Source organism: Salminus brasiliensis, chromosome 2 (assembly GCF_030463535.1).
Source record: "Salminus brasiliensis chromosome 2, fSalBra1.hap2, whole genome shotgun sequence".
In the NCBI taxonomy this organism is placed as follows: Eukaryota; Metazoa; Chordata; class Actinopteri; order Characiformes; family Bryconidae; genus Salminus; species Salminus brasiliensis.
In genome coordinates this window covers 28,511,864-28,524,577 of record NC_132879.1, presented here as the reverse complement: position 1 = coordinate 28,524,577, position 12,714 = coordinate 28,511,864, and the positions used below count along the sequence as shown (strand labels likewise).

General features: G+C 42.2%; 1 protein-coding gene across 8 annotated transcripts in view; it reads right to left on the bottom strand.

Moving 5' to 3' along the window:
• neo1b (neogenin 1b) overlaps positions 1-2,536 on the bottom strand; it is a 120,413-nt gene extending 117,877 nt beyond the window's left edge. For all 8 annotated transcript variants that reach the window (XM_072672267.1, XM_072672275.1, XM_072672268.1 and 5 more), the window contains exon 1: positions 1,920-2,536. In XM_072672267.1, the coding sequence (XP_072528368.1) occupies positions 1,920-2,001 (82 nt within the window). In that variant the 5' untranslated portion in view covers positions 2,002-2,536. The remainder of the gene's footprint in view (positions 1-1,919) is intronic.
• Between the last annotated feature and the right edge of the window lie 10,178 nt (positions 2,537-12,714).

Sequence of the window (12,714 nt, the reverse complement as noted above, 5' to 3'; positions counted from 1 at the left end):
TCATTACCTGTCGTGCCACAAGCAATTAAGCCAAGGCGTTTTAATGATGAAGTGACCAGATCCTGCCATTCTCCGAGAGAAACGGGAGATGTCGGGCTGCCTTATGGTTTGCAAATCAGAATATTGTGACTTTTATGGCACATCAATCATAAATGGAAGGTCATCAAACTGTCAAAAGCTGCCATTTGCAAGTAAACACACATACTACATACAGCTGTATGAACTGCTGATTAGCCATCTCAACACACAGGCTTCCAGCACAGTGTACAATGAATGGTGTCAATATTCAAATGAACTGACCGTGTTAAAGGCCAATTCCACCTATTAAAAAAACTATAATAATAAAAAAAATCAGCACAATTAAGCTACTGAGGTGTGAACAAAGGCACTCAGAGTGGTTTGGTGTGGAATGGTTAATTGCAGAGGAATGTAGGGATTCAATTCTTTACAGTCTCTGTGATGGACTGACACCCTGTCCAGGGGGTATTCCTGCTTTTCAACCAATGACACTGGGGAGGCTCTGGAACCGCCGCCACCCGGACCAGGAAGATGCTGTTAAGAAGATGAATGAATGAATGAATGAATGAAGGAATTCTTTACAGTGACAAAACCACCAGTGAATCAATGAGCATCTTCTGAGCCGTATCTGTAGGCCTAATGTCGATTAGCGGGTAAGTAGTGGTAAATCTCAAACAAAGCTCTATGTTTTAGGCCATGATCTCCTCACAACTACCAACCACCCATCTCTCGGGCATCAGGCAGCGTATTCTTAAGCGTTTTGTGTAATAACTTTCTCTGAGGAGGCTTTCAGAAGCACTAAAGGCTTTGGATGCCTGGTTTCATTGGTACATTCTTTTTTCTAGCGCAGAGAATTTCACACCAAACCGCGCTGACACACACACACACACACACACAAGACCAGGACTGTCTTCTGATCATTCATTTTTTGGCAAGCTACAACCAGGGGAATTGGGTGTTTCCAGGGGAGCCGTGGCTTAGATTATTATCTGCAAGCCTGAAACATCAGGAGGAATATATATTTTTTTTAATGTGTGGAGGAAAGCCTTCAGTGACTCAAAACTTTCATTCCTAATGTCTTGCCAAACGTACAAAACCTCATTTTGAAGCAGCGCTCACAGGTTCTCACCTCTACAAAGGAAGAGAGATTGCTTTTAAGAAGCCCAATCACTCAGCACAAGCAAATCCACTGCCAGGCTCCCCCAGACCTAAGCTCATATTAACAGATATCCCCTGAGGAGGAGTTAAAGGATTCGGGATCAAACTTGTGACAAATGGAAAATTGATTTCTTCCCCAAACAACCTAATCATTCATCGGCCAATGAAGCAGCCCATTCCCGTCCGATGGGTTGAATTCAACACCAGCCCACTGACCATCATCAATAGGCAGTCAGAAGGTGGTGGAGAGGGTGGAGAGGGTGGAGATTTCTCATTAGCAGAATGATCCATAAGCAAAATTGAAAAAAGTTATGCACCAACACATCAGGGGTACACCAATTCCAGAAACACCACACACACACACACATGATCTGGCTGCTCTTGCAGTAGCTCCAGAAGGAACACAGCAGTGCTCATAGGAGCTCTTCTCCTTCTCCATCTCAGTCTCCGTCTCCTCATTTCCCTCCATGCATCACAGATCCGATGATTTGGACCCAGGAGTACATGTAGATGGCAGAAGCCGCCCCCACGGTCATGAATAAGAGATCAGTAGGAGCACACGGGCAGATGAAGTGGTCAGTGTGATGCATTAGGTGTGGACAGCCTGACTGAGACTGCAGCATTCCTGAATGGAAACGTTAGAGCCAAAGCAGCCCGGAGCTGAAAGCGCTTCCATGATGCCCTCAGCCATGATGGGGAAAAGACTTGGGAGGAGGAGGGTGGGGAAAGAGGCAGAAACTTACCTTTATCCGCTTTATCTGCAACCACGGCGCTGGAGGTGAGAGTGGAGAAAACCAGGAGCCACCGCGCTCCCAGCTCCGCCATCACTTTCAGAAGAAAAAGTCCACAACACGCCGAGAAACGGGTCTGACTTATCCCCTGAGCTCCTCGCTTCAAACTTCAGCCCTCTCGCAGACCCGCTGAAGGGATTTCACACAGAACTGCTGGCAATGGCGCAAACCCGGCGAGGTGTGAGGCTCTCCCGGGGGACACATTTAGCTCTCCAACGCGAGGCGAAGACGAAGGAGAAGAAGAAGAAGGAGGAGGAGGAGGAGGAGGAGGAGAAGAAGGCTCCAGTTGTTCTCTCGAACTTAGCTGAGGGGGGGAGCTGAAGGAGGAAGAGGAGGCACGAAGTCAATCCATCGCCGCTGGGGAGCCACACACGAGCAGGAGCGACCCGCAGCAACACCGCGGCGCCTCACAGCGAGACTACTAGCACGAGAGCGGCGCGGCGCTGGTAGTCCAGCTCACCTACAGAAGAGGAGTGAAACATTGCGGGGAGAGAGAGAGAGAGAGAGAGAGAGAGAGAGAGAGAGAGAGAGAGAGAGTGTGTGTGTGTGTGGTGGTGAGGAGGAGGAGGAGGAGGAGGAGGAGGACGGCGTGCCGCGCTGTAGTAGGTATAGATCCGCGTAAAACCAGGAGCTGGAGTCACAGCTGCGTGGGATTCTGGATTCGCTGGGAGAGTGAGAACACACGGGGTGGAGGTGGAGGTGGAGGTGGAGGTGCAGGCGTGCTGACCGCAGCTCACTGGGATTAGGATCCGACCAGCGGTCACAGCTAATCAACTAACATCAAGCAGCTAAACCTGGTTTTAGACGCAGCAAGCGCTCACACCTACACCCAGAAACCAGAAAAAGGATCGGATGGAGATCAGATCAGACATGGCTAAAGTCACAAGTCTACACATAAACAAGTACTTGACACAGCAACCAACCAAAGTTCAGACATACAACAGTACAATGGTTGACAACTGCCACACAAAGCCAGTCCATAAAGCAGCCGGAGGACTAGAACGTGGATTAGACATAGCTAAAGCAAAAGGCCAGACGTGACTACCAGCTATACGCAGTTTAGACATACATTGCAATATGAAGCCAATACATTCCACCACTCTGGAAATTTCAGAATGTGTTCTAATCAACCAAAAAAAAGGGCAGATATCATAATTATAAAATAACTGGTACATATATCAGTAATGATCTTAGTAATTATGATCTTAGTAATTTCATAACAACCAGTCTAGTTCAGGCAATCAGCTACAGCTGGTTTAGACACAGCAAGCACTCACAACTAGGCATAACTAGACAAGTAAACTGGTTAAGCCCACAAACTAAAGGATCAGATGGATCAGACATAGCTAAAGTCAAAATACTTGACATAGCAAGCAGCTAAAACTGGTTTAGACACAGCAACCAGCCAAAGTCCAGACATAATAAAACTAGTTAAGACATAACGACCAGTAAAATGGTTGACAACAACCACACAAAGCCAGCCCATAAAACAGCATCATTTAGCCTGTTGCATTTCAGATTTCTGTACTATATTGCAATATGAAGCCAATACTTTAAATCCACCCAAAGTACCATTCTGGAAATCTCAGGATGTGTTCTAATCAAATCAAAAGAGAAAAAGCAGATATAACAATCATAAAATAACTGATACGTTCATCAGTACTGATCTCAGTGCCAAGTTGCCTCAGATCAGCATTTCCTAAGCCATAACAACCAATGAAAACTAATTCAGACAATCAGCTAAAACTGGTTTAGACTTGACAACCAATACAACTAGTTCTGACAATCAGCTAAAATTGATTTAGACTTAACAGCCAATGAAAACTAGTTTAGACAATCAGCTAAAACTGGTTTAGACTTACCAGCCAATAAAACTAGTTCAGACAATCAGCTAAAACTGGTTTAGATTTGACAACCAATAAAACTATTTCAGACAATCAGCTAAAACTGGTTTAGATTTGACAACCAATAAAACTAGTTCCGACAATCAGCTAAAACCGGTTTAGATTTGACAACCAATAAAACTAGTTCAGACAATCAGCTAAAACTGGTTTAGATTTGACAACCAATAAAACTATTTCAGACAATCAGCTAAAACTGGTTTAGATTTGACAACCAATAAAACTAGTTCCGACAATCAGCTAAAACTGGTTTAGATTTGACAACCAATAAAACTAGTTCCGACAATCAGCTAAAACTGGTTTAGACTTACCAGCCAATAAAACTAGTTCAGACAATCACCTAAAACTGGTTTAGATTTGACAACCAATAAAACTAGTTCAGACAATCAGCTAAAACTGGTTTAGACTTATCAGCCAATGAAAACTAGTTCAGACAATCAACTAAAACTGGTTTAGACTTAACAACCAATAGAGAATAGTTAAGGCATAGCAACCAACCAAAATTAGTTCAGATTTAGCAACCAGCTAAAAACCGGTTTAGACACAACAATAACCAAAACTAGTTCAGACATCCAGCTAAAACCGGTTCAAACATACAGTTGCAATCATAATGATTCATCCCCCATTGCAAATTAGGTTTATTAGCAAAATTAATTTCAAATGTTTCAGCTGTTTGTAATAAACCAATAGAACAAGAGCAATTTAAATATTAATAAATTAATAGAACAAGTGTTTTCTCCAGATTCACAAAATGCCACTGTTAATGACTACTGCAGTCTCAGAATCATTCAACCCTTTCACGACAAGCGTCTTCAGTACTTCATAGAGCATCCATTTACTGTTATGACCTGCTGCAAACATGATGCATAGCCAGACACTAGCTTCTGCCAACGTTCCTTGGGAATCTTAGCCCATTCCTCATGAAAAATGGCCTTCAGTTCACTGGGTTTGCATGCTGCAACTGCCTTCTTCTAAATCCTACAAAATCTGTTATGGGGTTCAAGTCAGGCGACTGTGGTGACCACTCCATCAGCTATGAAGTAGTACAGCCACACGGACGAGAAAGGAGTGAAAGAAAGCACGATTTAGATACTCCCTCAAACACAGTTCTACAGGACTGTCCACACAACACTGCTTTCTACAGTGTTTAATTGTAAACTAAAACAACTACAGGCAGAAATATATGCCATATATTACCCGTTTAAAGTGTAAACATCTCTGTTAATCTATTTGTGGGTAATTTAATATCCTGTTAAAAGGACAAATAGTGTTGTACTTAATATAACAATATCATCTTTGCTGCACCTGTAGAAAAACGCATCCTGTTTCTTACCAGTTCATCTTATGTGAAAGCAACAACTCCAGGATTAACGCTCCTACTGTGATTATGGAGTTTGATACAACCCATGATGTGCGTGTAAGCTGGGTTGTGTAATTAAGCTAGGGTTTGTGTCAAGTGCAGAATGAGCTCTCGACTAGCGGACCAGGCCATTCCTCATTAATCAAACTCTTTTGTGTGTGTGTGAGTGTATGTGTGTGTGACATTGTGTCTGGCTTTTGTGGACTCAGTGTCTCGTGTATCTCTTCTCCGATCTTGACAGCTCCAATTATGGCCAGCTCTTCGGCACTCTGAACACTCAGAAATACGAGCAAAAGCAAAGGTAATGCGTGTTATTAGAGGTAGTTCTGCATTTCAATAAAAGGAGCATGTTGCTTGATGACTGGCATGGCAGCAACGGCAGGAAATAGACGAGATGCTCATTACATGCTGATTAAAGAGTGGATTCTGCTCAGATCTTCTCCAGCATTGTAAAAAAGGAAATACAGGGGATCCAGAGTGGTGCAGCCATCTATGCGTTGGCCCTAGTACTGGGAGATCACCGGTGTTGCTACAGCCATCCGTGACCTCTCCCTCTCCCCAATAGCTCAGTCAGATGGCCAAAGACGTTGTGTGTTGCATTGGTGTGAGTTATACAAGATGCAGCGGCTCGTTTTACGTGCCTAGGGTAATGGGTAATGAGTCCTGGCTACTGGGTTCTATGTAGCCAAAATTCCACCAACATTAATTGACATTATGGTTCCTATGTTGCTTTGTCACTCTCTCTCAGAAGGCAGGTAGATGATAAAGCCAGAGGAGAAATGAGTTCTTCTCTGGTCAAAGGATAAGAGCTAAAGGTGAAGGAAGTGAAAGCTGCCACTACGGGTAGACTACTTCAAAAGCCAGCCAGACAGAGAAATTACAGCGAGCATCATTTGATTACTGCAGGAAGCTGACACAAAGAGGCACAAGGGTGATTGACAGGCTGGATGGGACAGTCCTCATCTTCTGTCTGAGAGCGAAAGGAGCAATGAGGGAGAGGTCATCATTTTCTCCAGCTCCTCTCTCCTTCCCTCAGGGCATGAAGGGATTAAATCTCACATGGCCAAACTCTGTGGATTAGAAGGGGATTATCAGGGAGTAAGAAAACACTGGCAGAATTAATGTGATCATGGTAAGATGTGCAAAACCTGTTACTTGGAGAGGAAGGGTGGCGACAGTGTGTTTGTGTGTGTGTGCAGGGGTCACAAGTGAATGAACTGATCCGTAGGCTCCACCAGCAGTTAATAACATGTCTGGGTTTTCACATATGATATGCGTGAAGAAGATTTCAGCAAGTAGCTTATCTAAGTGCCTGCAGAAGATCTGATAAATCATGAGCATTCACAAAGGGGTCATTTAAAGTTTCTTTGTAATTCCACTATTTTGTAGTCATCCAACTTAGCTTCCAAATTCAAGTAAGTTTGAGGTGACGCTTAGCATTATACACGGTGACCTTAGGCTATGTATAAGCTATGTATACAAGCTGTGTGTCCAACTGAACACCTGTGTCAGAAGCAAATGCTAATATTTCAGGTACAAAAAAAAAACGTTCTTGCAAAGTTTTGATGTGACAGCGATGATAATGGATTTGCATGAGAAATATCATATCTATAGGTGTCATAGCAAACACTGCATTCAGAGTCTGATGGATAGTTAGACTGCTATAATCACTGCGTGTATCCTTGCATGTGGCGAGACATATTAGATAATGAAGATCCAGAGGAACAGATCATCTTATACTCTAATATGTCACTGCAGAGCCCATATTGAAAGGTACAGGGAGTATCTCACCTTCATCAAGTTAGTGGATGCATTCAATAATTGAAGGACTGTGATTAAATTTTCACTGTCTCTTGTCACCTGTCTTGAATAATAAAGGGTGTGAATGGAGCCTGGTTGGCTGTGAGGCTAGCTTGGTGTCTCTGCTGTCGTTCTAGCACTCATCACCAAGACAGCACGTCTCCTCCTTCCCATCAGCTTTCTGGAAGACACGTACGCTGGGAAGGGCAAAGACGCCAGACTTGTCAAATCAAGCCTCTTGCAGGACGAGTAACTCCAGGAAGGAGGCATTGACCGCTGATGTGTAGGGGGCAGTAGATAAGAACAAGGGACCCTTCTAAAACTGTAAGCTTGTGTCTCTGAGCACTTAAGGACGTAATATACCCCCTCCTGGGAAACACCGGTTGGACAAATTCATTCCGGAGGGTTTTTTTTTATTATTATTTCCAGCTCCCCCCTGAAGCCGGCTTATTTTACATGCTACATGTGCACCCTTTGTGATTAGTAGTATTTTTTTTGTCTGTGTGTTCACACTCCTCTGTGGCTATTATTTGTGTGGTCTTCCTGTCATCCTACAATGCCTGTGTAGTTTAGCCCACGGTATTGCATGGTATTGTTTGTTGTGTAGTTATGTCCTTGGCTGCGTCCATAAACTATAAAACTCGCAAGTCACTGATATGTCCTGCAGTTATTCTTCATTCTCATTTTACTGATCGAAGGGGTACTCATAAACGTCACCCATGGCCCCTACTGCGGCCTCTGGCAAGGACAGCATCTCTGCGGACTCAGAAACAGTCTCTTTATATTCCTTTAAATTCCTTTAGGCACCAGTGAGGGCTAATATGAGTCGAGGTGTTTATTTACACCAGCTTGGTGTAAAACAAATGTGACAAGGATCTTCAGATGTGAGTTCAAATGCATGTGTTTATTAATTGACCTGGTCATCATGCTACATTAGGTTTGTAATCTGATTAATACCACTGTAGAGAAGCAAATTAGCTTGTTTAAAAAAAATCATATGACTGATACATCACATGCAGCATTGAGCATACCTCAAAAAATACCTTCCAAACCACTCACATTATATAACCTCCATAAGGGTTCTTGCTATATAGGTCAGCACGTTGTTTACATCACCAAAGTGTGGAGTTTGAAGAGGAGCACAGACCTGAGGGCGCCATTTGGGACTGAGCTGCGGAAGTGGATCAGACATCCCATTTTTCTTCATTTCTCCTGCTCCCTTCCACCCCTTACCTGCTCCAGGTAGGAAAGAAGCAATAGGAAAGGAGAGAGAGGACAGGAGAAGTAGCAAACCTTTCTTGAACACACTCTTGGTTCTTTCCATTACTTCATATGAAGTTCAAGTCAAAATGTGTTATGAGTAGGAGAGAGCGGGCCACAAAGTATTCAAACAAGCACCCAGCAAAACAGCCCTAGAGAATGATGCTACCGCCACTATGCTTAACAGTTGGAACAAAGTTCTTGGGGTTGAAGGCCTCATCTTTACTTCTCGAAATATGCCTCTGGTCATTGTGGCCAGACAACTCAATCTGTGACCATAAAACATTGCTTCAGAAGGTGACTACACCTCACAGTGACTTGTATATACATACATCTGTTTGAACTGATGAGCTTGGAATTTGCAGTTGTTCAGAACTGGCTCCAAGAGACATTCCTGACTTTCTGAATTCATGAATTCTGAAACTCCTGAATTCCTGAAATCTATGGTTATCCTTCTCAAATCTGCACTGGACATTCCCATCATACTGTGTGTTAGTCAATTCAATGCAAGGTGTCAAAAAAACCTTTTTTGTAGTCAATCATGATCACTAACAGGAAGTTAAGAGATCATGGTTAAATTACATTTTGGAACTTTTAGCACCACAGAATTAGTAATCTAATACTTTATGTAAACATGTTTGTTTTTTTGGATTAAATGTGCATGTTACTCATTGACAGCACAATATTACCATGAAATTCATGTCCATAATAAGTGTATTTAAACTTTACTTACTCACTTTTTCGCTTTTTTACAAAGTAAGGACTTACGGTATGTTTGTAAATTTTGTTTATGGTACGTGTACCTACACAACTCTCTGCACTCTGTATTTTCCACCATGACTGACGTTAATAATAATGCTGTAATAATGCTGTATTATAGTCATGTGTTCAGTCCCCTTTGGAATCAATTGGTATATTTAAGATCTATATGCTGAAAAGTGCTTTTTAAATGTATATAGAGTTAACAAATTGTAGTGTTACAAGGCTTTGTCTGTAATAAACGTGTGTGTAGGTCATGTGTGTTAGTCATGTGTTTAAATAACCACAATAATCAATAAAAACCACCCCACAGCAGAAAATACCCTGTATTTGACATGTTATTTAAGGCTGGAAAAGACATCTAATGGAGTGTTCATAATAAAGCTATTATTCCACTTCAGAGAAGCTTAATAATTAATAGCACTCGGGATAAATCAGGTCACATTCCCTGTGTATATTTTTGTTCTCATTGATGTTGTAGCTATAATGCTGCACAAAACATACAGTCTTTGTTCTGACATGCTAGTCGCACTGTCTTTGGGCATGTAATGTGTTATTAACAAACTGATCACATATCATGTTAACAAGTTATTACAAGGTTTTAAATACTTTTTTGGGGGGTTATCACACCCAAATAAGGACCTTTAGCGCATTAACAGAGTTGTTTGACAGTGGTGATTAAAAAAAAGAAGATTGCTTCTAAAATCATTTTATATCTGTTAATTCTTTATGCAAAATTTGTTAAAATTGACTTGTCAATCCTCATAATGCTGCCATGAATATCCAGTTAGAACCATCATCATGTTTTTGAATTAAATTTGGTGCACAGTACATCTACATAAAAATACTGACAAAATAAATGATCATTTTCATCATCTTGTGACATTAGTGACCCTAACTAGCGCACTGATGCCCTCTCATTGCAGTACTCAGCTGATCTTTGCCAGGTCTTGGTGCTGGTTTGCTGTATTTATTGTTCCTCTACCCTGCTGTCTTCACTGAGCAATGACCCATGCTTTATAGTGAAGGGTGTTATTGACCTGGTGCTGGCTGGGTGAATCCTGCACTCTTTTAAATCTACACAGTTTTGCCAGTGTTTTGTATCACCATGGGACTGAAACGTAGGCAGGTAGAATGACTGCACTGCTATAGTATAGACTGCAATGTATCCCAAAATATACCCCTATAGGTGTCCTATCTCTGCATATAGCGCTGGAATGAATACTAATAGCAAGGGCCTGGTCTCTTTATTTGGAAGTTCCAGCCAGTCTGGAGTTTTTCATCCTGAATCTTCCTTGCCTTCTGTTTTCTGATGAAACTGCCCTAGATCAGCTCTATCATGCTGAGAAATATGATGCATGGAGGCGCTTAGCGCAGTGTGTTAAATGTCATTTACTCCATGCCCGCACCCATGCTGTTTGGTAGAAGATCCATATTCCGTCAAACAGAAGTTTTGGGTCATGTGTGCAGCTCTTCCTCTTGACAGTAGCCTGCACTTGGCTTTTAGATGGGGACATAAAAAAAGAGAAGAAAAAAAAGCATCACTGTGAAAATGGGGCCAAATCCTCAGATGAGACATACACACACACACACATGCTCAGACACACATAACCATTAGAGAGGAGGACAATGAGACAAAAGCCTGCAATCCTCCACAACCAGGGATCCGGCAGGACTTTCATAAAAAGAAGCTCCTCCGTCTCTCTCCTATCAGCTCCAAACAAGATGCTGTAAAGAAGAGCAGCTCAGCAGGGTTCACGCTGTGCTCCTCCGCCATGCAAAAGCGCTCTGAACTCGCTCTCTTTCTCCCTCTCTCTCGCTCTCTTTCTCTCTTGCTCTGTCGCTGTGACAAGGCCATAGGATTGTTCTTGATGCTCTTGCTAGCATCCAATAGCAAAGTAGGCCACATGCTTTTTGGAGTGGGATTGTCAAGAGTGCATATGCTGCTACTTGCTAAATATCTTTGACTACGAAACGATTATCGCAGCCGGTCCTTTGTGGCTTTCACTCTTAATTGTCTCCCATGTGGAGAAGGAGCCGAATTATTGTTCTAGGACAATGTCGCGCGCTGCTCAACAATGGCTCGAGCAGTATCCTTGTGCGATTCCCCTGAAGACGAGACACATCGCCACAACTTCAAACGAAGCTCCCTCCAACCTGAAACCAAGGCTTTGTGGCTTTCTGTAGGAGGGTGAGCTAAAAGAAGGGGATGAAAAGGGAAGGAGAATGAGGGAGAGAAAGTGAGGAAGGAGAGCTGAGTGTAATTTAACAGCATGCATATTTCAGAGGATGAGATGGTTTTAAGTGTATGTTCTCTTCTCTTTCTTGCTCTCTCTCTCTCTCTCTCTCTCTCTCGGCCTTGCTGTGTGTGTGTGTATATGTGTGTGTGTGCTGCTGAGCCAAGAGTCCTCGCCTTTACATCCCAGCAGGGTGCCAGAACTGATGAAGGGCTGTTTGTGGAACGCAGGGCATTAAAATGCCGACTCACTAACCACTTACCAAATCCACGCCGACCGGCATTAGGCACCACTGCTGCGCTCCCACTCAATCTTCAACAGATTCCTTTTAATTGGCCATCAGAGATACTTGGATTAGAGCTGGATACACTGTGCGACTGTGTTTTTGAAGATTAGCATAGTTAAAAGGGTTTAACCATACTGCAAATATGTTTTTTTCCCCCTCCATTCTCTGTAATCCAAAAGAACGTCCTCTTTGTACACAAGTTTTACCAAGTTCAGTTCAGGTTAATTATCCCATTAGAGTAGATCTGCTAATTATAAAACTAACATATTTGGTTAAGGGCATAATGACACCTGTGGTGACAACACACTTAGAAATCATCCTCAAAAAAGTGGTGTTTTAGGCTCGTGATCAAGATTGACGTCAAAAATAATTCCATGAATTTAAAAACATTTTCAAATCTCTATTCATGTCTCAATAGCAGCATTTTGAGGTTATTTTAAATAAACACACCTGAAATACTCTATCAAAGAAATGTTTTATCATTTCAATTTTTGTTTCCTAAGAATGTCTGTCTTCTTAGAAGAGCGCATTGGAAGTTGAAGCATTCCTGCCAAAGATGTGGTTCACAGCCTTATACCATAGCATAGCATTGTTTTAAGCACTGTAGCCAGAATATTGTAATTATTTTTGGAAATTATGTGATAATTCCTGAGTCTTTCCAGACAATGTTGCTTTTTTCTCAGAGTCCTGGCACAATGTGCTGTTAGCTAGCTGAAGAGACTGTAGCCAGTCAGCTGGGTCAGCTCTTAGCCTAGCACCCACCAAATATCTGCTTACTTCCCTGCTGCACTCATTTGGCAAGCATTAGCACTTAGTCTTTTTTAGACTTGCTTCCATATTCAACTGAAGTAGCCGTCATGTTTAGCCTGCAAAGGATTTTCGCTGGTGGGATGGTTGTGTGTACATTATTGGGGTGTAAATCTGTAAGTCAGTTTATAATGGCATTTATTTGACTCGTGCTGGATTAACATATTTTTCTGGAGTTGGTCTAATTCTAATGCAATGATCTACTGCTTTAATCCTGATCATATGGTTTAATCCTGAGTGTAGAAGGAGTCACTGTAATGCTTAGTCAACAGAAAAACACATGAGGCAACGGGGGTAAATGATAATGAATCAATTGAATCAACATGAATCAATTTCA